The sequence below is a fragment of the Punctularia strigosozonata genome (assembly GCF_000264995.1).
Source record: "Punctularia strigosozonata HHB-11173 SS5 unplaced genomic scaffold PUNSTscaffold_13, whole genome shotgun sequence".
Lineage (NCBI taxonomy): Eukaryota > Fungi > Basidiomycota > Agaricomycetes > Corticiales > Punctulariaceae > Punctularia > Punctularia strigosozonata.
The window spans coordinates 263,296-285,348 of record NW_006767445.1 but is presented as its reverse complement, the minus strand read 5'-3'; the positions used below and the strand labels follow the sequence as shown (position 1 = coordinate 285,348).

General features: G+C 53.8%; 9 protein-coding genes across 9 annotated transcripts; 2 read left to right on the top strand and 7 right to left on the bottom strand.

The window, feature by feature from the left end:
• The first annotated feature begins 38 nt into the window (after positions 1–38).
• PUNSTDRAFT_91648 (Pkinase-domain-containing protein) lies at positions 39–2,030 on the top strand. Its single transcript, XM_007387150.1, has 10 exons — positions 39–370; positions 428–504; positions 578–847; positions 905–988; positions 1,103–1,267; positions 1,331–1,434; positions 1,497–1,541; positions 1,603–1,751; positions 1,817–1,934; positions 1,998–2,030. Exons 1-9 carry the CDS (start codon positions 283–285, stop codon positions 1,879–1,881), a joined length of 1,047 nt encoding a protein of 348 aa, XP_007387212.1. The 5' UTR covers positions 39–282; the 3' UTR covers positions 1,882–1,934; positions 1,998–2,030.
• Positions 2,031–2,104: 74 nt separating this feature from the next.
• PUNSTDRAFT_137507 (uncharacterized protein) lies at positions 2,105–2,524 on the bottom strand (the record flags this gene model as incomplete). The annotated part of the gene is made up of 3 exons (XM_007387149.1): positions 2,105–2,199; positions 2,258–2,352; positions 2,421–2,524. The coding sequence occupies 3 exons, from the start codon at positions 2,522–2,524 to the stop codon at positions 2,105–2,107; spliced, it is 294 nt and encodes a 97-aa protein (XP_007387211.1).
• Positions 2,525–3,253: 729 nt separating this feature from the next.
• PUNSTDRAFT_137506 (uncharacterized protein) lies at positions 3,254–4,506 on the bottom strand (the record flags this gene model as incomplete). Its single annotated transcript, XM_007387148.1, has 2 exons — positions 3,254–4,370; positions 4,433–4,506. 2 exons carry the CDS (start codon positions 4,504–4,506, stop codon positions 3,254–3,256), a joined length of 1,191 nt encoding a protein of 396 aa, XP_007387210.1.
• Positions 4,507–5,104: 598 nt separating this feature from the next.
• PUNSTDRAFT_137505 (nucleotide-binding domain-containing protein) lies at positions 5,105–6,416 on the bottom strand (the record flags this gene model as incomplete). Its single annotated transcript, XM_007387147.1, has 7 exons — positions 5,105–5,131; positions 5,206–5,380; positions 5,450–5,587; positions 5,646–5,920; positions 5,976–6,050; positions 6,104–6,221; positions 6,280–6,416. 7 exons carry the CDS (start codon positions 6,414–6,416, stop codon positions 5,105–5,107), a joined length of 945 nt encoding a protein of 314 aa, XP_007387209.1.
• Positions 6,417–6,774: 358 nt separating this feature from the next.
• On the bottom strand, positions 6,775–9,461 carry PUNSTDRAFT_145849 (cytochrome P450; the record flags this gene model as incomplete). The annotated part of the gene is made up of 15 exons (XM_007387146.1): positions 9,095–9,461; positions 8,946–9,043; positions 8,790–8,881; positions 8,695–8,738; positions 8,620–8,635; positions 8,483–8,564; positions 8,255–8,427; positions 7,944–8,194; positions 7,800–7,888; positions 7,609–7,747; positions 7,523–7,559; positions 7,155–7,388; positions 7,070–7,102; positions 6,984–7,012; positions 6,775–6,929 (listed from the first exon to the last, which is right to left on the bottom strand). Exons 1-15 carry the CDS (start codon positions 9,225–9,227, stop codon positions 6,775–6,777), a joined length of 1,605 nt encoding a protein of 534 aa, XP_007387208.1. The 5' UTR covers positions 9,228–9,461.
• A 655-nt stretch (positions 9,462–10,116) lies between these two features.
• Positions 10,117–10,565, bottom strand: PUNSTDRAFT_54805 (uncharacterized protein). Its single transcript, XM_007387145.1, has one exon. The coding sequence runs from the start codon at positions 10,406–10,408 to the stop codon at positions 10,160–10,162; it is 249 nt and encodes an 82-aa protein (XP_007387207.1). The 5' UTR covers positions 10,409–10,565; the 3' UTR covers positions 10,117–10,159.
• A 1,331-nt stretch (positions 10,566–11,896) lies between these two features.
• PUNSTDRAFT_115855 (uncharacterized protein) lies at positions 11,897–12,501 on the bottom strand (the record flags this gene model as incomplete). Its single annotated transcript, XM_007387144.1, has 2 exons — positions 11,897–12,377; positions 12,431–12,501. The coding sequence occupies 2 exons, from the start codon at positions 12,499–12,501 to the stop codon at positions 11,897–11,899; spliced, it is 552 nt and encodes a 183-aa protein (XP_007387206.1).
• A 261-nt stretch (positions 12,502–12,762) lies between these two features.
• Positions 12,763–17,009, bottom strand: PUNSTDRAFT_127846 (acetyl-CoA synthetase-like protein; the record flags this gene model as incomplete). Its single annotated transcript, XM_007387143.1, has 16 exons — positions 12,763–13,354; positions 13,409–13,668; positions 13,719–13,862; positions 13,915–13,948; positions 13,999–14,527; positions 14,581–14,840; positions 14,895–15,179; positions 15,234–15,392; positions 15,446–15,543; positions 15,595–15,712; positions 15,778–15,831; positions 15,885–16,016; positions 16,068–16,159; positions 16,214–16,282; positions 16,342–16,656; positions 16,712–17,009. The coding sequence occupies 16 exons, from the start codon at positions 17,007–17,009 to the stop codon at positions 12,893–12,895; spliced, it is 3,309 nt and encodes a 1,102-aa protein (XP_007387205.1). The 3' UTR covers positions 12,763–12,892.
• A 2,117-nt stretch (positions 17,010–19,126) lies between these two features.
• Positions 19,127–20,077, top strand: PUNSTDRAFT_137500 (uncharacterized protein; the record flags this gene model as incomplete). Its single annotated transcript, XM_007387142.1, has 1 exon — positions 19,127–20,077. One exon carries the CDS (start codon positions 19,127–19,129, stop codon positions 20,075–20,077), a length of 951 nt encoding a protein of 316 aa, XP_007387204.1.
• Between the last annotated feature and the right edge of the window lie 1,976 nt (positions 20,078–22,053).

The window sequence follows — 22,053 nt, the reverse complement described above, 5'->3', positions numbered from 1 at the left end:
CGGCGACAACGCCTCGAGTCTGACATGCGGCAGCGGAAGTCAGCACCATGCTGATGCCCTAGGCCGTCTCTCCTGCGCCGTCGGCGATTTTGTCTTTTGCCTCTGGATCTATCGCTCTTTCTTTGCTCCTCCACTCGCCCCGTCCTTCTCCAGATCTGTATCTCAGTCGTACAAACAACCCGGCAAGGTTTTCGGACCCGCGCCACTCAATCTGCGCGATAAACGAAACCGGACCCACTTGCAAGCAAGCCACTACATCTGGATTCTGGACACGGGTGATTGATGGCGGGGCGCTCGAGCGTGATCAAGTCGGTGTCGAAGGTGTATGCGGACGTGAATTCCAGGCTGGGCCCGTTATGGTACGAGTACGGTGTGTCTCTCGTCGCTCAGCCCGTCGGTCCGAGGCTGAGACCACGCGCTATCGCAGATAGCACGCAGGTGCAGTGGGGCACGCAGGACCGGTACGAAATCCTCAAGAAAGTCGGGCACGGGAAGTACTCCGAGGTGAGTCTAATCATCGTCACCTCTCCGTCTTCCTCTCTCACCAACGGGACATGCGTATGTGCCCTCGCGATAGGTGTTCCTCGGGATCGACGTCGTCGGTGACGAGAAATGCATCATCAAGGTGCTCAAGCCCGTGAAGCGGAAGAAGATCAAGCGCGAGATCAAGATCCTGCAGAACCTCGCCGGCGGGCCGAACATCGTCGAGCTGCTCGACGTCGTGCGCGACCCGGTGAGCAAGATACCGAGCCTCATCACCGAGTACGTGGACGCCGCGGACCCGAAGTGGTTGTACCCTCGGCTGTTGGACGCCGACGTGCGGTTTTACATATTAGAGATTCTGAAGGTGTGTTACGGTCATGATGCTGCGGCATGGTCCTTGCCTTGATGACCTCCTTTATAGGCGCTGGACTTTTGCCATTCTAAGGGCATCATGCATCGGGATATCAAACCACAAAACATCATGATTGACCACGAGAAACGCAAGGTATGTTCACCAACCCTTCCCCCCACCTTTCCCGTCTATATGCGTCTGCCAACTCCTACACGGACCACGTCACTTTCCTCATCATTGCGAGACTGACGATCGCGAGCCTATTAGCTCCGTCTCATTGACTGGGGACTCGCCGAATTCTACCACCCCGACATGAACTACAACTGCCGCGTCGCCTCGCGATTCTTCAAAGGGCCCGAGCTGCTCGTCAACTACGAGTACTACGACTACAGCCTCGACATGTGGAGTCTCGGCTGCACTTTTGCTTCCATCGTACGTCCCCTCTACCCCATCCGTCCTTCTCCCCCCACACTGACAAATACGGGCTTGATGCAGATATTCAGGAAGACGCCGTTCTTCCACGGCCACGATAACTATGACCAACTCGTCAAAATAGCGAAGGTGCTCGGGACAGATGATCTCTTCGCCTACCTCGACAAGTACGTAACGACCATCTTGCGCGTCTTCGTGCCCTCGTATACTCATGCATTCACCACGCCAGATACGACATCGCCCTGGACTCGCACTTTGACGATATACTTGGAACGTGCGTGCCCACCTTTCCTTTCAATGTGCAGCAACACTGATGATGGCCGTTGGCCCGATAGATATCCCCGCAAGCCGTGGACACGGTTCGTCACTACGGACAACCGGCGGTACATCTCGAATGAGGCGATCGACTTCCTCGACAAGCTGTTACGGTATGACCACCAGGACCGCTTGACCGCCGCGGAGGCACAGGCGCATCGCTACTTCGGTGAGCAGTCCATTTCGTTCGGGTCTGATCGCATGATTCTTAAAACTGCATTTCTTCGCGAGCAGACCCGGTACGGACACGGAGGCCGGATCTGGTGGAGACGGAAGAAAGCGGACTGTCGTCCGCATGAATGTCGTGTTCGAGCAGAAACTGATCTACCAAGGGTTGGTGAGGATTTGATGTGTAAGCGACCCCTTCCTGCTCAATCGTGTCACGGTTCAGGGACTCATATTGCATTCTTATTAGATGATACACTATTAATACAGCCGTTGCATTGGCTTCTCTATCTTCTGTCTTTGCCAGTCATGTGTGACGCTATGCTGCAATGGTATATTGCGAGGACTCCGAAGACTCTAGATCGTAGATCCTGCACCACGCATGTTGGCGACGCCGACGTTGGTCTCCATCGAGCCCTTCTGGTCGACGGCGGCATTGCGCATACCCGTGCCTGTCACAGGTGCGAGGTCAAGTCAAGGAACTCTGTGATGCGTTATTGAAGGACGCACCGTGCACGTCGCGGTCGCCGGTCGCCGAGTCGGCGGCATCGAGCGCGTTGCCGCGGATCTTTTCGCCTACGCCGTGGACGGTTTGGAAGGCGCCCCTGCACCACCGCCAAAGATCGTCAGCCACTGTTGACTTGAAAAGAGAGTCGCTCGCGAGTGCACTCACTTGACCTTCTGGCCGAGCCCGGCGCCGGCGGTAGCGCCCGTCGTGGCGGGGGCACCGGAGGTGTTGATGGCATTGGTGGTGTTGCCGGAGGGGGTGGTGTTCATCGTGGTGGTATTCATTGTCGTGGTCAGTGAAACGGTGGATGGGTGGTGTTGAGAGTTGAGAGTGTGTGTTGGCGGTTTTATGGAGGGCGCGTTGACGTCATAGGTCGCAGGCGTTGCATGACGTTGTAGGGGTGGAGTTGTGTTGGCCACTGGCACCGGCGCCTCAGTTGGCGATGCGCAGGCGGAGGCGGAATGTTACTGACCAAGGTAAAAAATAACTCAAAGGAGTGTTGAGGTCTGAGGCCTGTCAATCTGCGTTCTATTGTCTGAATACGACGACGAGGGGTGTCGGCGGGACTGTTGATGCCGGCTCAGCGGGCGGGGGTCATAGCTCGGCCCTTCGGACGGTGTATTTACGATACGATCTGCATGCGTCTCCAGGTCCAGCACAGTATCATGAATGGGAAATTTTCAGAATGCGAAGAAAGAGTGTATAGGGAATAGCAATCATATCATGCTATCGTGAGTCATGCAGAAATGTCCGGTAACGAGAGTGTGGTTCCCGCGTCGAGGGTTGGCAGCCGTCCAGGGAGCTGCGATCGGGAAGATGTCTCACCGAGGTAACGACGTTGCAGGATAAGTCGGATAACGGAAGGACACCTGTGGGCTTCCTCGTCCCCGCCATAATATCTCCATATCGGGACCATTCGTGCAAGATTGGTTTCAACAAGAACCCGCCTATAGAACGCATCTCCGAAAATGCGGAGGACCGTCGCTCGATCGGATCCTTTAGCCAGTTCCTCTTGGGGAAGTCGCAATAACACCCTGAGTCGGGCAAAAAAAATTCGCTTCCAGCGTCGTCTTTTGGCCGATGAGTCCTGCACTGAAGCAATCGACGTCTTTGAGACTGGGCAGTACGCGCTCCGTAACGTGCGAGGGGTAGCGCCCTGGGTCCTGGTATATCGCTAAAGCCCTCTTGGGAAACACGGTCAGGACCAAGCCCTCCTGTATCTTAGGGGTACAATTGGTGAGCACGATGTGCTGAAGGGCAGGGCAATGGACCAGGAATTCTGCGATGGCTGCTGGGAATGCGTGCATATTAAACAGTTCGAGGACCAGGAACGACCGGAGGAAACGGCACGATCTCTTGTAGTCCAATCTGAACAAGTCCGAGGAATCGTTGAGAACGGCAGCGCAATTTACGAAAGCGATATCGTTGAGGTCGCGAAGCGAGAGGGTGTGGAGCGTGGGGGCGTCGATACAAGCTAGTAGGTTTTGTGCAAGGGAAGTATCCCGGTAGGTAATCCGCAGGGTCGCGAGGGCTGGCAGCCGGGCCGGAGGGTAGAATGCTCCGGAATAATCGTAAGGCATGGAACAGTCGCTCAAGCAGAGGTGTTTGAGACCCGTGCACTGCGATAAGAAGGTCCACAATGAAGCTTCAGAGAAGCGCATGTCCTGCATGCAGAGGTGGTTGAGAGAAGAGAATGCTACCGAAGGATTCGGGGTGATGGCTGATGGCTGAGCCAGGTAGTGCAGCAGCGGCGACGAGTCTTGTCCCTCCGGAAGGATAACGTTCCAGCGGTCACAAAGTTCGAGCACCTCTAGGGAACTGAGGGCCATAAACGACAGAATCTGCTTCGCCGGATCGACAGAGGGGTACTTGATCGACAATTTCCGCAGGTGCGGGAGCGAGATTTGAAACTCGGGAACGTTGGCCGTCGGCGAGTCTAGATCGATGTACAAATACGTCGCGTTCATGACCCTGGAGGAGGTGGTGAGCTTTCGCGCGACGTCCTCCATCCCCTCTAGGCGAACACGTTTGGCATCGCCGTCAAGGCCGGGACAGCATGACATGTCTTTCTCGACAAGCCGCGACGGAGTCCACGCTCCAGAAATGTGTCGCATCCTTGACAAGAAAGATATCGAGTCAGTACAAGAGCAGAAAATGATAGAAAAATATCAACTCACGTCAGGTCACGGGCGAGGCGATGGTGAGGCGAGGAGCGGAGTATAAGGAGTTGGGTTGCCGCAAAGTCGACCATCGTTCATATACGCCGTCTTTGTCCTGAGTGGTGCGTATCCTCTGTGGCACACATGGTCTATGGCCGTGGCACTCTATGTGTCCGTCACGACAACGCACGACATACTCCGTCCACTGGACTTGGGACCACCATCGGCCTGATGAACGGGATAGCAGCGGAAGATAATATATTAAAGGCGGAAAAAATACCGGGATTCCTTCAAACGTGTCCTAGTAGCATATCGCCATCCACCTTCGTCACAAGATCTGGATGAATAGCGCCCCGCAATTGTGTCTACTATGTCCATCCTCCCCTGAAGATGGATGGAGGGAGAGCAACGAGCCCGTAACGGCACCTCCAGTGTTTTCTTGTAATCTCGCGGAAGACTTGTTCCGACAGAGTCGAGTGCAACAAGGCAAGGCCACAGAGTACACAGCAAGTGCGATTGCCACAAATGCCACGCGCTTGATAACGGTTCTCACGCCACCGCAAATCATGGTTTACTGGCAAATACATCGGCTTCTAGCACCGTCGCGAGTTACGTTGATCTTCACGGGATTGGGATCCGCATAAATGAATTCGTCCACCAAAAATGCGACCCGCCGTCCAACGCCCGCACTCAGTGCGTACCCTCCGCCTGCGCCGCCTGTACAAAAGCGACCGATTACGTCGCACTCTCATATGAAGGGAGGAAGGAGCCATACCGTACGCGTGCACTACCTTGGCACCATCGATAAGCTCGGACTCGACGCGCAGCCCAGTCTTTCGCCCGGGACGTATTCCAACGATATCGCGCACGATCTCCATCTGTGTCCAGTCGTCGGGAACGAGCGGGTTCAGCTGGTGGCAGCGCTTCGCGATGTCTGCCTTTTGCTCCGGCTTGACCTCGGGGCTCCTGTAGGCCCACAGGATTGAGGACACGTGTCAGAGAGATGGGATATGCGAACACAGAGCGCTTTCTTACGTGTCGCCGTTGTCTTTGATCCCGCCTAGAACAACCGTGCCATCGAGCCGAGGAATGACATAGCAGTAGTCGATACCACTTCTGAGAACCATGGTATCGATCTTGCCGGTTTTGTCGCGAATGAGCATAGTTTGCCCTCTGAGCACGAAGTGAGGTTATAAGTTAACATGACGGTCATAAGATGTTGGTTACATACCGGATGGGCTCGACATCCCCATCCATCACGCCGCCGAGCGTCTTCGCGCCAACGCCGGTCGCGTTCACGATCACGTCCGGCTCGGGGCCAAACGTCCCGCTCTGGACCTCCGCGATGGATGACACAGTGCCACGAACAAAACGCACGCCGCGGGCAACGAGTCGATCGTAGAGCCACTGGATGTATGCAGGTGGGGTCAAGACGATGGACGAATGTTCGATCGCAATCTTGGCGTTCGAGTCGGGCGGAAGCTCGGACGGGTCCATGATACGGTACTATGTGATGGGTGTGGTGAGTGGAGCGTCGGTACTTAAGGTGCACGAAACGTACGTCGGGAAGGTAGCCTTTCCACCAGAGGTCATCGTCGGTGCTGGTGTTGTCCCGGAAGAGTTGAGATCGTATCCTCTATGTGAGGTGGTCGGTGCTCTGGCCTTCAAACGCCGCATATATGCACTCACCCTGACCGTCGACTCCGGAAATCTGGCTGATATATCCCAGAACCACCTAAAGCTCGCCTTGTATATTTCCTTTTCGACCGGATCTTTCGTTCCGCCTGCACCGTAACCTGCCCCGGCCCTAGTCGCCGCCGCATGAGCATCCTTTGACGCGCGTACGAGTAATAAAAATTGTTCACCAAGGGCTGGCCCACTCCAGCGAATCCGGGTCTCCAGGCATGTCGCGCGCAACGATGGTGATGTCGTACGCGAGCGGAAGAGAGTGCGCGATGGAGAGGCCGAAGACGCCCGCGCCGACGATCGTTATCGCGGGCATTCTGAGAAGAGGTACGGAGGCAAAGGTGGAGGCTGATAACAGGCCATCGTGCAGCAGTACTTATACATGTGCCGGAGCTTTATCTGCGCAGAGGACCAGGGGACCAAGGGGCGGCGATCCGTGAGACTCACAGCCGGAGATGCCGACCAATGCCGAAGGCATGTAGAGTACTCAGGTGTTCGTGCATGCGTTTGCTTTTTGGTCGGCGTTATCATCACACGTACGGACAAAACCTCCTGTGCATCCACAGACACGAAAATGAACATAATGCCTTAATACACGAATACAGACGCAAACTGACAAAGCGCCGCAAACAAGGGGTCGAAACATGGAACGAGGATCATAGGCGCACTCCTCATCATTTCTTCGCGAACGAGAGCTTCATCGGCAGGTGCGCCGGTTCGTTCTCGCGTCCCTTGACAGATGGGATCTGCACAGCGCTCAGGCGCCACACAATCTCGTGCTTGGATGGTTGGAACACGAAGTTCTCGACGAGCACGGATAGGACGACCTCTAAAATATATATTGTATAATTAGGAGAGACGGTAGGAGCAAACATAGACTTACTCATTTCTAGCTCAGAGAATTTGAAGCCGCTTCAGTTGAGATGTATCAGTATCAGCCATAATGTTACATAGGGATGAACTCCATACATGCATGCTCTGCCTCCGCCAATGAACGTCAACCTACACACATTCTATCACCATCGTTACGGCCTCCTCAAAGACACAGACTTACAGGTTTGAATACACGCCGGGCACCTTTGCTGCTGCGACACTCTCCGGGAGTGGCTCAAGCCAGCGCTCGGGGCGCCACTCCGCCGCGTCCTTGCCCCAGATGAGGGGGCTCCGGTTCGTGCCCGCAATGGAGACGAGCACTGTCTGGTTGTTGCGCACAGGCAGCTCGGTGATGGTCTGGCCGTTGGTGAGGGTCACTGGCCAGCTCAGAGGTATGGATATGTCCTTTCTAGCGCTGTGATAACCTTAGATCGAAATGCTCACGAAGTCTCACTTGACTACTTACGTGCGCATTTGAACAGTGGAGGGCGCATGCCTGGGCACGTCCGTCAATCAGCTATTTTTCTATGGCACATCTTCCGGACTTACAGTCGCAGGGTCTCGCGACAGATTGCGTCAAGGAACGCTGGAACCATCATGAGCTGGCCGATACGATCGATAAAGAATAGACCTACGAAGTCCCATCAATTTATCATAGTCCAAGTTTCCGTGTTCTTCGCGCGCTTCCGTCACCTCCTTGCGCAACCTCCCTTGCCTTGCCTGGTCGTTCGATAGCATGTATAGGATACGAGACAATGCAGAGCTCGTCGTATGCTGTGGTATGGCGTGAGGAGAATCAAATACGTCAGTGGCGACCGACACTGACCTGTGCAGCAAACAGCAGGGTGTTCATCTGTGCGACAAGCTCTTCTTCCGAAAGACGATCTTTCTCAGACGCTTCCATGTTTGCGCACACTGCGACTACGCGTCAGCGACGCTACTCCCCATCCACGGTGAAGGCATGACTGACGCAGGACACTCATGATATCCTTCCCATCGCCGACCTGAGAGTTGATGGACCCATCACCTGCCACGATGGCCGCCTTTTTCTTCTCATACACCTCGAGGCTCTGGTTATGCATGACATCAACGATAGTGCGGATCTCCTTGACGCGTTTGAACGGGAGGTGCTTGACAAGGAAGCGCCGGAGCCCGAGCGGCAGCGTTTCGTCAGCGAGCGTCCAGAGCGGCCGGAACGGAATCAGCGTAAACAAGGCTGAGCTGCAGGGAATCAGTGGCCGTCAGACGGTCCTGGAATTCCATAGTGATGCAAAAGCCTACGGTAGCTTCTTGGCAGCGTTTGCGTAGACGTTATCGACGTTTTCATCCAGGGCTTGGAATGAGTAGCCGATACCTCCTACGCCCACGAATTCGAGGGCAGCTCTCGACATCCACTTCAGGATATCGATTTCTTCCTCCCCCGACTGGATTTTCCTGGCGAAGACGTCGCGAAGCTGCAGCAGAAGCGTCGGCAGATGAAGAGGGATCGAATATCAGGGTATACATTACCTGTTCAGTGACATCGTAAAAGATGGGCACGAGAGCGCGCATATGCTTGGGAGAGAACACTGGGTTCAGCATTTTTCGCTGCCTGTTGCATAAACGAAGTCAACCATCCGCCGTTCCGTACGGCCACTGTGACCAACTGTCGGTGTTGCTCCCCTGATGATGAGCTTCAGAATAAGAATAAATGCACTGACACGGCTCGAGAAGCTGCGTACCAATGCTAGAAAGCAGTCCAGCGCCGAATATGACCCGATTGGAGCTGCGGATACGGCATGAGCTGAAGCATCGAAACTGTCTCGGATCTACGTACACCAGGAAACCCGAACTCTCCTCAAACACATATTGATCCTTGACGAGAATGTGGTGCAGGGCACGAGGATCGGAGATGTACAGTTGCTGGTCCTGTAGAAGAGGCGATAAGAGTGAGGATGATGAGTTGAAATCATCGAAGGGTGAGGATATCTACCCCGAACAGAGCATTGATTTGTGCCACGCCCCCGTACTTCGAAGCTAACATATGGTGGAACGGTAACCCTTCGAACGAGAATAGCTGCTTCAAGTTGCCTAGAGTGTGTTATTCGCTATCGTGAAGGAGGAATCGGCCAATATTCTCACCTGTCATGAACGACTGCGCAGGAGGGCCGGGAAGGTATTTGATTGCAGACTTGGTCACGGACCTGCGGTACAGATACCACAGACCCCATAGAATCGGGCACGTCACAGTGAGAACAAGCATGTTATGGGCCATGACAGGCAGGTCGTCTCGCCGAAGTTGTGTGTGATGAGGAGGGTTACGAGGACGTGATCAAGCACACGCAGACGGTTATGTACCCTCATATAATGATCAGGACGGTGCTGGTATGCTCGTCAAACGCCGGCATGTTCACAGACGACCTGGTGACCGCATTGTCTTCCCATGAGGCATGGAGGAAGCGTATCGGCTGGAGCAACGTTTAGGAAAAAGACACGGTGCCGTGTCAACACATTCTTGACATAGATGATGGCGCTTCCCATTCAGGTAGAGAAGGAGCGCTGCCAAACGTGGAACATTCTGCCACGCTGAGCAAGCGAGCCCCGGCAACAACATGGCTCGGTACGGAGGTCGGGGGCAACCCAATGTAAGACCAGGCGTCTTTATCGAGTCATCCATGGGAAGAAGTGATGCTGGATTCGCTGAGATGACGCGCACCATTGAACAAACTGCGATGAGAGCCTCCGTATCGAGACATGTTACGGCAAGTCGGCAGGCCATCTCACTTCTCCCGAGATGCGCTCACAACGGAGCATTGTTCGGGGAGACACAAGGGGGTCCTGTCAGGGAGTCGATGAGGAGCCATGAGGTAGCAGAATCCGTAAGCTGTAGGCTCACCATTGTCCAGTAATGATGGGTTTGAATGAGGACCAGCTGGTCAAGCCAAACAACCGAACGTGAAAAGCCATCACGGATGCATTCCACACAGTGCACTTCGTTATCCGGTACCCCATGTGGGCTATGGCTACCGGGTATAACGGTAGATGTGGTGAGGCAACGTACAGCAGGTAGGTAGGTAGATTTACGTAATGCACGCCATCTCCCAGCCGCGCGCCCGGTCGTGAGACCTTATTAGCGCATGGCAATCGACTGATCCCAAACTGCATTCACTGGTACATCTACATATCTTAAGGTACAGGTTCACGGAGTTAATGCGTAGCATCCGGGCTTCGGGGCAGCAAGCCCACGCCTTTCCAATACTCCAGCCAGTGTCGAACGTCCTCTGTTCCAAGCGGCTGCAGCTTGCCCAAGCTCGGTGCAATTTCCTTCGCCCTGGACATATCCATCATCGGGAGCGCCATCGCTTCCCGACCACGATCCTTACCAGAATTTTGTCCAATCGTTCTCCCGGCCGACTTGAAGAACGCGAGTAGACGTAGTGCTGGATTCTCTCGCATAAGTTGCACTTCCGTTTTGGTTTTGTCTTTAAAATTCTCCTCTAGCGCGTCCAACCAGTCGGAATACGAGACCAACTCTACGTTGAGCTCCATGAATATTGACCGAAGGAGAGACGTCCAAGGGACAGGGTGAGGATGTGCCAAATGCAAGACAGGATATGCCTCCAGGTCCTGTGCCAGCGACATCTCGACCAGAGCACGGGCCGCAGCTGCCTGGGGTATCCAGGCCATGTCCTGGTCCATGGTACATCAGGTTGAGTAGTAACGGCATGGAAAAATATGCTCACCGCGTCTAGGTCAGGAAGTCGACGCAGGATTGGTCCGGACGCCACGAGCGAGGGGAACCATTCGGCCGTGTTCCAGGCAGCCTTGAAGCTGCTCAGACAAGTTCAGTTGACATATTTTGATAGATGAACTACGCTGCGGCCAATGTTGCTCTGGAGGGGCTTGTTGAGCCATATCCAAATGCACATCAGGAAAAATTGGACTATTGAAAGAGTCGCTTATTGGGTACCGAAACCCTCTAAAGCTACTAAATGAGCACGTTTTAGTACGTTTTAGGAGGTTTTTAGCAAATCCGGTTTTTCCTGATGCATTTGCCATGGTTCATAGGTTATATGATCATGCCCCGACGGCTTTCTGAGTTACACCTGCAGGTTGCTCCTATGATCACTGATAGTACCATTGCGGACCATCGTAATGCATCTCATCTCAAGCACCTTTCAGATTGGGGATTCACGGCGCGAGGTCGGTCTCGCACCCGAAGTTGCGATGATGATCGTCACTCACAAGGTTCATAGAACTCTGCAATTGTATTGAAGACGGCATTCGCAGACTCGCCGACGGGCCTTTCGGTCTGTACGTCCCCGACTTCCATTGGAATCGTGTGGCTGGCCGGCTCGGTATATCACCGGTGTTCGAGCACCTGCTTACGGCTGACGAGCCATCAGAGGGTGCAGACGTCAACGAGTTGACGCTCGATCATCTCGTGATGCACGAGTTGGACATATCGCCGGACGATTTTTCCCCGGCCGCTCCATTGTCCTCGTATGGACTTGATTCCCTATCTGCTGCAAGACTATCCGCCGCCCTGCGTCCCTGCTTGGAGATTACCCAAATGCAGCTCTTAGCAGACGTCTCCTTGAACGACATACGCACGAGGACGGAGGAGAAGAACTTGTCTAGCGCGAGCCCCGCGCAAGACATGACGCGCAAGAATTTGCGCCCACAGACCGGAGGTTTCGATTGGATGCGGGAATTGAAGGCACCGTTCACAGTGTTGTGCGAGTGAGCAACCGCGTATGATGCCGGCTTGCAGGTGCATTATGGTAGTAGGTTTCATGTTAGGCATCTCACAGACGTAGTACATATCGCGCTAAGATATACCTCCTTCAAACCACGCGACCTGCAACCAATCTGGTTTGAGTCGTCATTGTTTACTCGAGGATATTCAGGCAAGCTCACTTCGACTCTGCCCATCATTCGCAGTCACATCCGCCTTGATGCACCGCCTGACGTCGGGACCTCTCCACCCGGCCCAACGGTCATCCCCAACGCTTCTGTCGCGCGCTGGATACCCACGTCCCCGTTGCCCCCAGTCGTGCTTGTCTCGTACGTGTTCAGTGGCACTTTCCCTACACCTGCTCCATAGCCATAGCCGCTATCGCCGCCGTCGTGGTCATTCCCCGTTGTAGTTCCGCTTGCACCGCGAGTGCCGTCGTTAAATCCGGAAGGATGTGATCCCGTCGGTGCGGAAACGCCATCGTGGGTGCCTCCCGGACCGGTGGACGCCGTTCCGTGCCCGTGCAGGCGGGTCATGCCTCGCTGGATTTCCGTGGTACCGCGTTCGCTGGCGTAGACGTGCGACGGCTGGGCGGGGCGCGGATTCCCGAAACCGAGGTTGTCGACGAAGTCGAGGACGTTGCCGCGGAGGCTCTCTCCTGCGCCGTGCACGACCTCCCATGCCCCACTTCATAATCTCAGTCAAGCGGCCAACGCCAACCAGGAAAACGTGAGGCTCACCGGATCTTGGCACCCGCTCCGCCGCCGGTCGACGAGCCATGCGCTGTATCGTTCGTCGGATTTTTGTCCATGATTTACACTGTGTCCCGTGAAGGATGCAATCGATGAACACTCGACAGCTTCCGGTCGTGTAGGAGAGGCATGATGTCATCAAGTGCGGCGCGAGAGGATTGGAAAGCTTAAGCTTCAGCTCCCCCATAAGAATTCAATTGCCCAGATTCATCGAGGTTGCATAACGGGCTTTCAAAAGGGTGGTGGAGTGCCTCTTCCATGCGTTGTGGCGAACGGCCAGCATCAATAAAAAGCGATTAAATTCGCAAGTCGTGTGTATTGGTGCGTTTCGAGCCTGACTTTATCTAGGATTGCAGAGCCCACACTATGAGCGATGGGGGATATCGACCATTCACATGTGGTTAAACGAGGCCATGTGGAGGATTGCCTTCGATACATAAACCATATGTTTCAAACATGAAGGAGCCCAACCCTCTTCCAGTACTCAAGCCATTGGTCAACGTCCGCCAACGTGAGTGGTTGCATGTCCCTCAGAGAAGGAGAGACAGAAGTCGCGTTTTGCAGGTCCAACATAGGTATGCCTGCTGCCTCGTAACCCGCGTGTTTGTCCTGGACGTTGATCACGGCGGCCACGGACTGATAGAAGGGCAACAGCCGTAAAGCGGGATTTTCAAGCATGTGTTCAACCTCCGTTTTCGAAGTGTCCTTCAGATCGTTTTCGAGGGCGTCCAGCCATCGCTCATATGGAACCAGCGGGACGTTCAGGCGCTCGGACACATGCTTCATGACCATGGTCCAAGGTATCGGACGAGGATGGGCGAGATGCAAAACGCCGGGGGTTGTTTGAGCGTCGGCAAGCGTGAAGTCGAGCATGGCGTTCGCAGCTCCATCGAGCGATATCCAAGCGATGTCCTATGAGGCATACATCAGCAATAGTAAGTAGACGACGATGTGCCGTGTCCTCACCGACGGTATGTCCGGCAGGCATTTGATGACGGGTCCCGAGGCGATCAGAGACGGCAGCCATTCGGCGGCATTCCAGTCCCCGGCCTTTCCACCAGCCATCTGCCCTACGCGTACGACGATTGTTCGCAGGTCCGGTACGGCAGCCGATGCACGTTGCAGGATCCTTTCAGCGACCCATTTCGACTCTGTATAGCCACTGCCAATGGCCGAGTCCGGTTCCTCCAAGACGACCTCCTTGGCCGGTTCGTCGAGCCGAGCGCCTGCCGACAGATCAATCGTGAAAACTCACCCGCCCTCGCTGGTAGCGCACCTCTCAGGACACCGACGCTGCTGGTGAAAAGTATAGCCGGAGGTGCTGCTAGAGGTGACGAAAGGGCGAAGTTTATCAGATTACGAACGATAACAAGCTGCGGTTCGAAAGATGTCAATGAGACGTTGAAGTCGACGCGATATGCTGAATATGGCGCTGAATATCTATCTCCATGGGAGGAGGCATGTATTCATACCGTTGTGGATGATTCTCGTAACAGAGGTTCGCAGCTGTTCAGAATGAGTGAGCAGAAATCATCAACACAAGCTCGAGCACATACCTCCTCAAACATCTGCTCATCAAGGCCGAATGTGGGCAAAGTCATATCAACCTCCAGGAGAGACACTTTATCGGAGTCGACCAGCTCGACATTGAGGGCGCGATCGAGAAGAATGGCCTTCTGCCGCTCCTCGAGAGATCGGCCTTTCGTCGACCGCCGATTGAGCGCATATACCTTGCGCACGCTCGTGGATGAGAACAACGCGTCCAACAAGGCCGAGCCAAGTCCCCCGGTGGTACCGGTCAGGATAACTACATGCCCGTCGCGCGCGGTGCTTGGCAGGCCTTCCGACTTGCGTGCCGGGAAGTCTTTAGTATACTTCTCGACCAACGCTAGGAGCTGCTCCTTCTTCGAAGGATAGCTATCTGCTCCATCGCGCTTTGAAGACACGGCTTGACGGGCGAAATTCGCGAGCGCGGAAATGGTTGGGTTGGCATACACGAGATCGAAGGGTACAGCCTTATCGGATCCCACAACGGCATCACGTAGTGCACGAGATAAGGTGTTTCGTATCCAAGTTGCTTGAAGACTGCATGCATATGTCAGTAAGATAGGACGTAGTTGCTTCATATTACGACCCACCTGTCGCAACCGTGCTGAAAGAGGTCGTTCTCGTCCTGAACAGGCATAGTAAGAACACTGTTGACGACCTTTCTCACGAAATCCTTCGTCAAATCCAGCGTCCATTCTACAGGCGCCGGGATGTCGGCTTGCGTGGATTCCTCCACAGAGGCATACAGAGCTTCGATCTCTTCTTGATATTCCTGCAGAGTAACCTGGCGGCGAATGGTACCTTTGCTCGTGTATTGAAAGGGCTTGAAGGGTGAAGCAACCATGATCATCTATGAAAGGTTTGTTACGTCAAGAGCGAATCGTGCAAGAATCTAAGAACGTACCTCCTTGAACAACCGAGAATGCTGCGGCGCGTATGCGTTCATCCGTTCGACCGTCGGCCAGATGTCGTGACGAAACGCCACGAGTCTGACCTGATCCTCCGGGTGGAAAGCGTACTCTGGCGTTGGTTGTATAATGACTCCGTTCTGGAACCGACCTCGACCGAACATCAAAGCGGCTTGAATTCGATGGTCTTGGCATAGGATGGCCTCTAGAAGGGGATCAGGATTGCCATGAGCGCGTGCAGTGAGTGATCCGAGATTCGCACCTAGAGGGCCCGGATTGGTCTATAAGAGTGGATGTTAGAATAGTTCGTGATCGAATGTCTGAGCAACGATAACCTTCTCTCCCGTTGAGAGCATGATCTGGTCGTCGGTCCTTCCGTATACCGACCAGTACCCTTTCTTCGTCGGATGGGGGGTCAGAAGATCGCTTGTGGCATACGCGTCTATGCCCTCCCATTTACTGTTGAGCACGAGAGGTTTTTGCACACCATCGTTCTGAAAGCCGTTGTCAACGCGTCAGTCTCTGGGCTCGAGGAGATGATACTTACAACCACAACCAACTCGTAAGTCCCATCGCCGAATGGCAGGTATTCGGTATGCAGGGTGGGCACGAGTTGGAAATATTCCCAGTCCTTTCCAGGAGCATCTTTTCGCGTTCATCAGAGTTGCAGCTACCTCGCAAGTAGCCAACACCTACCAGGCAAAATCGGAACCATCAACCCCACTTCCGTTGAGCCGTAGAGATTATATACGGTCACGCCTTTGTTGACCATCCCGTCACCAACATGCTTATTCAATGGCCCTCCCCCATAAAGCTGGCAGAATGATTGAAATTATCAGTATAGATTAGCAGGGTCGAAGGATACACAAGCGCACTAACCACGCCCTTTAGCTTCGCCATATGGTCCACTTTGTACGGATCTCGAGCCCAAACCTCCAAATTAAATGAGCTTAGAGTGATAGACCATTTGGTAACGTTTGGCCAACCTCGATGAAATGCGGGGCAACCTGTATGTAATCGACCTGAGCTTCCATGATACCTTCCCAGGTGGTTTCCGGGGACACAGTCATTGCAGGTGACTGAGGCTTGAAAGCAGCGAGGGTCGCGCCACTGAATGCCTGCAGACCGCATCAGCCAGGATGCTCCGTGTTGGCGCGTATGCAACGTACCGTATACAGCACTGCGAAGACTCCAAGTCCATGAAACATCGGAATGGCGTGAAACGATACGAGCTGGCTACATAGGTCGACCTTTGACAAGACTGTCCGCTGAGGTGAGCCAAAGATCGATCGTACAGCGGAACAGGAACACATACGTATGCCGTTTGCGCTCGTAAGCCAGCTCTCGTGAGTCCATGCAAGGGGTTTCGGGAAAGCCGTCGAGCCTGGAGAGGTGCAAGGTGAGCATCGTCTCGCCCGAACGCGATCAGAATCATATGCGCACCAGATGAGTGAAGATAACAGACTTTGCCGGAGGCTGAAAACTTCCTCTTCGGCAACAACTGAACGGGCTGATCGTTGAAAAGGTCCGGGTACGCTGGCATCTCCGAGACGAAAGTGGACCAATCCTTCCCGATCTTCTCGAGGGCTTCGCGAGCGACGGACTGCAGGCCGGACTCCCCGGAAACGAGGAGGTGTTGCGCACCCACTTTTTCTAGAAGGTGAGCGATGGCGGGCGCAGAGTTACGGGTCGAGAGGTGGCACACGACGTAACCGGCCCTCACCAGGCCAAGCCACGAGTGGAAATACGTGACCGTGTCTAGAAGGAAAACATTGGGTGCGGGGCAAGGCCACGAGCGAGGCAAGCTACGAACCTGAAGCGGCGAATATCGCAATCACAGGGCCGTCGACGTCCGAAGGGTGGATTCGTAACTGAACGAGCCTGTCCGAGAGAAAACCTCCTGCGCGATGGATGGCATGAACACCCTGCTTGAAAGTGATCACGACCTTATCGGTGGCACTCGTGTTATATGTGAACAGCGGATGATCTGGACTATGTTCCGCGTGCCAGTCGTATATTTCGGGGATTGTAAGCGAGCCATCGAGCGGAGGAACCGAGAACGTCTTGGACGCCGAGCCATGGATCGGCTTGAGGTTGGGGAGCAAGGGCATGTTGTCAGGAGAGGCGCTCAGAACTGCGGAACGATGTGAGCGTTGTCGACTCGTTGACGCAAGTTTGACAATGACCTACCTATATATGCATCGTGCGTTAGCCTTGAATGCGGCGGGAAAGCTGGCGCGGTTCTTGGGACATTGCAAGATGTTTTCGGCGTCTGGAGGTAAGCGGAAACCCACGGTGATAGATGGGAGCTGAGTTTCTCGGGAGAAGAGAGATCATGGGTGCGTTGCCGGTGCGAAGAGATGCGTGCAAGGTTCAGATCATATTGATTAGGTGGGAACCGTGGTTCGGGAACATCATCCTCGGGTTCTGCGACATGATATTGACGACACAGACAGGCTTCTTATACCGCGGAGGAGCGCAACGGAGTTGGCACGAGGCCATCAGATCGGAACATAGCCTTAGGATGAGTTTGTGTCAGCGATGACAAGCGCATAAGTATCTCGACGACTCAACGAACACCGTGTCACAATAGCCATCTATAAAGCGCCCCGCGTCGTCTGGACTTCGCTCTAAGTTTGCACGCACGACTTCAAGCAGTTCACGTCGCGTCCTCGTACGAGTAAGGCATCCAAGGGCGCGCGGGACTTGACTGGGCGATAGGACACATTTGGCCTCGGATACTGCCGCAAAAAACCGTAGTGTATGACGTCGAGTGCATGCCGTGCACAACGCGGTAGCGCAGTCAGAGACGCTGAATGTAGAGCTTGGATGAAGTCCTGAGTTAGTTCAGCGGGCTCTCGAAAAGATGTTGAAGCCGTCATTCCAACACAGAATGATCATATGGAATTCCGGTGAGAACCCAGCCGTTCGTGTAGTAATTTCGCCAGTCCTCAAGCTTCAAGTTGCGCTCGAGCAAGTTTTCGGGGGGGAGACGACTGATGATTATCAGAGCAAGTGGTAGTAGGACGTGGGACTCACAGGGACCAAATCTTACATCTCAAAATCCAAGAAATATCCTGTAAACATTTGAAATTTATGTTTCAGATTAAAAATCTTTGATAAGATGTTAAAAAATCGCAGAAAATCGCAGAAAACTACGAATAAAATCAAGAGAATTATTATTTTGTCCATGATTTGTCACTTTCAAATATGTTATAAAGATTGCAAATTTTTATAGGATGTTTCTTGAATTTTTTGGAATCATGAGAAATCTAGATTTGTACCCAGTGACTTCAACGCTTCAGCCACGAGCTGCGGAGGGCGGCGCCGTACTTTGTCCCGGCCACCGTCGTCTCTCAACACCCAAACAAAAACAAGAATACCATCCAACCTTCAGTTCATGTCCTCGGCTACGTGAGTGAGATACATTATGTTCGGCTTGAGCTCATCTTATCTGTAATTCAGCATAAAATCCAGTGCCACGCAAGCTGGTCGCTCGCACGAACGTAGGCAGATCGACGACAAGATCACAGGCTTGCTCGTGGATGTACAATCTTTGCTTGAACAAATCCGCTCTTTACGGGAACGTCGTAATCAGCTTGTGCCCGTCTCGGAACTCCCTCCTGAAGTTATCGCCTTAATCTTTGGGCATTGCATGCCCAATTTCGAGCTAGAACTACCAGGTATCTCAAGCTTTGCATTCACGCAAGTCTGTCGTTCCTGGCGCGAGACGGCGCTGAAGAACCCTGCTCTTTGGACGGATGTGCCTTGTGCTATTCCGGAAGTGACCAGGACGTATATGGCGCGGTCGCAAGATTTGCCGTTGTCACTCTACGCTCGCCGATGGTCCGAAATGGACATAGGTGCCATTGCTCTGGAGGAGGCTCTCTGTTGTCTCCATCGAACGCAAGAGCTGCGGGTGCATTACATTCCTGGTTTAGGCCCGATGGCTCAGGAACTCTCACGACCCGCGCCTTTACTCATCTCGTGCTCAATTAAGATTACTCCGGATTGTACATGGAACTTGCCGCAAAATTTCCTCGGATGCATTGCCCCCCGTCTCCGTCATCTTTGTTTGAGTGGCGTGTCATTTGACTGGAGCTTGTTCCGATCTAACCCGATTCTTCACAATTTGGAACGACTCGAGCTACGCCAGTTGGATGCGTTGCCTTCAGCTAGGGATTTGGTCGCAGTCTTGAAACCCATAACGACGCTTCGTCTTCTTGCCATGGAATGTATAGGGGATAGAACGTATGGTCGGCCTTCGGTACTCGCGGAAGGGGATCGCCACGTCATCACTCTGAATCAGCTAACCACGTTGGAGTTGTGCGCGGACGAGCATCGGGTGTGCGAGATCTTACACCATCTCGGAATACCTTCTGCTTCCTCGATATCGATTCGTCTACTCGACTCGAGATGGGGTTACGATCTCACCCCGCTCATATCCTTGGTCGATGCGCATCTCGAGAACGGCCCAGGGTTGAGACGCTTGCTCTTCAATCACTACGGGTGCTACCTGTACTGCGAGTTGGTCGCATATTCGACTCGATACCCGGACAAGGCCGACGTTCCGATGTTGCGGATAACTGTACCGGATGGATGGCAATCCATCCTGCTACGGCTCATCGGGGATGTGCGTCAGAACGACCTTGAGCTGCAGGACGCCCGTACGGACGAGTCGATCGCAGAATCCTTCTTGCAGCGCTTCGGAACCACAGTCACAGAACTCCTCCTTCAGGGGGACCTGGCCTGCTCGGCCGTCATCCCCTTCCTCACTCCATCACCAGAGCGACCTACTCCACTCCCCAATCTGCAGCACGTCCGCATGTACCTGAAATGGGATTCGACGTCCCAGTATATGCTGGATGAACTGAAGCATCTATTGACCACCAGGAGCGGCGACGAGGGAACTAATGCACTTGCAGTCATTCTCGTCCCTGGAGAACGTTGCTCGCGTAGGAAATTGCACAGATTTTGTGAGTCTACTGGTTTCGCGGAGCGTCTTACAGTGGAAGAATCGGATGCGGAATCGGATGCACTGCAGGTCAGCGATTCCGAGGAGGGTTCTATAGGAGAAGAGACGGGAAGCAATCCTGATCTACTATGGGACAGTGATTCCGAGGGGCGTATCATAGAGCATGAGTCGAGACGAAGCCCATGGAACAGCGACTCCGATTGATCGGTTACGCGAAGGCGAGGCTTCTGGGACAGCGACTCCGATGTATCGGTCACGCGAAGGCGAGGGCTCTGCAGATTCTGTCTCAGACGAATTTCATAGAAGGACCACGGGCAAAAGCTACATAGAGGCTATGAAAATTCATACAACTGATTTTGGAGGAATGTATCGAGAGAGCGATGAACTGGTCACAACGACTGTTCAACTCCAGTGAAAGGGTGAAAAGTCAAGAATTTGCAATCATCTAGTTCGTCAGCGCTAATGTGATAACGGCCGACAGTCAGCTTAAGGATTACCAAATCACTAGATCTTCGATTATGCCATGGAGGGGAGCGACATTGTGGTGGTAGTGAGGACAGCGTTATTCCTGATCCATTAACATGGTCAAGTCACTGCGACGCAGGTAGCCAATTGCCGAAATTGGCGGATATGTGTTGATCTTTTATTGGCACTGTACGACAATGTGCTGGCAGTGAACACAGTTTCGGTGACATTCGCGACATACTGCGTGATTTTCAGCGATTACAATCACTGGCCAAAAATATCTCCCCCAAATCTGACAGGAACTACGCAGAAATGCCGCCCTTGAGCTCCAGAGCGCGTATCATCGAATCGAACGGATGGGTCTCGGCGCAAGCGTGAAACTATCTCCGAGCTCGGTGACAAGCACTTGGTCATATTGCCTTCGTGATTGTATTGATCAGGAGCGTCGGGAATGGCACTAGCTCTGACTCGGAGCCACGAACATGTCCCAAAAGACCGCGACCCAAGCGGACTAGCACAGACACGGCCGTAGTCTGGCGCAGTAGGCTGTATCTCAGCGAGCGCGCCGGCGTAACATATACCGTGTACTCCTATTTGCTGTCGATGCCGGGCGCCATGCAGGGTGGTATAGATCGTTAGGCCGCAGGGTTGAACGACTCTCGAAGGAGGATCCTTTCAAGTCTTATCGCTTTAAGTCGGGCTCATCAGCACAGGGCCACAGGCTTAGCAGCTCAGCACGCAGCGCTGCAAAGCAGAGGCACGACGGGATCGGCCGGAGAAATCGGTGCGCTGGCTGATTACCAATCACCGTATCCCACCTTGGCGCCGACCATACTTACTGTGGCGCCAAGCGTCGAGCGCACCACGTTCGGCGTACTACCCAGATGCATTGAACTTGTCATCGATCAAAAACGCAATTCGATAGGTCCCCCATGTTCCAGATCTGGCAACTCTCCCTCCAACAGACCTGCGGTAACCGATCCGGCGAGTGACACTGACCAAACCGAGCGTGTTCGGCTTTGTTACCTGTACCTTCTGAACCAAGCAGTAGATATATCTTCGCCCCCCAATCCCACTTCGGGTGGGACTTCCTTAACTGTAAGGATCTTCCACGATCATCGGTTTTATGTGACTCCCTCAAACCGCTTCGTCTGTGATGATGGCAGAAGTGCCAGGCATATGTACTCTTTCCACCCCGTGCTCGCATATGGAAGGCAGCCAGGGCCAACGTAAGTCACTGCAATGGTGCGCTCTCACTTTAACAAGCTCCCTAAGATCTGCCGCATCATCCTCCCTGTGCTATATCTTCGCTGAGACCTGTGCAGGGCATATCACTCATCCGCCATCCATGAGATGCGCATCACGTCTCGTGCGATCGGCGAATTCGTTGCGCTGCCGTTTCGAGCGCGCGAACCGCTGCAGTGAATCGGGCAAAGGAACTTTGGGCAGTACGTGAATTTGTTAATCCGTATTACTCCCCGGGCCAAAAGAAGTTGCGTCTTAGCATGCGAACCTATAGATGTACTCGCGAGACACATCAGAATTGCGCAGGGCTGATGCAGGGTGAGGTTACCGCATGTGTTCCTGTGGCCGATGAGATAGCGGCAAGAGGCGTTGTCTGAACGTAATTTGACCTGAGTGACGTGGTGCTAACGTACGCCCTAGATCCGTGACCATATTCCAACTGCTGGTCAGTGCTTGTGTAGAATGCACAC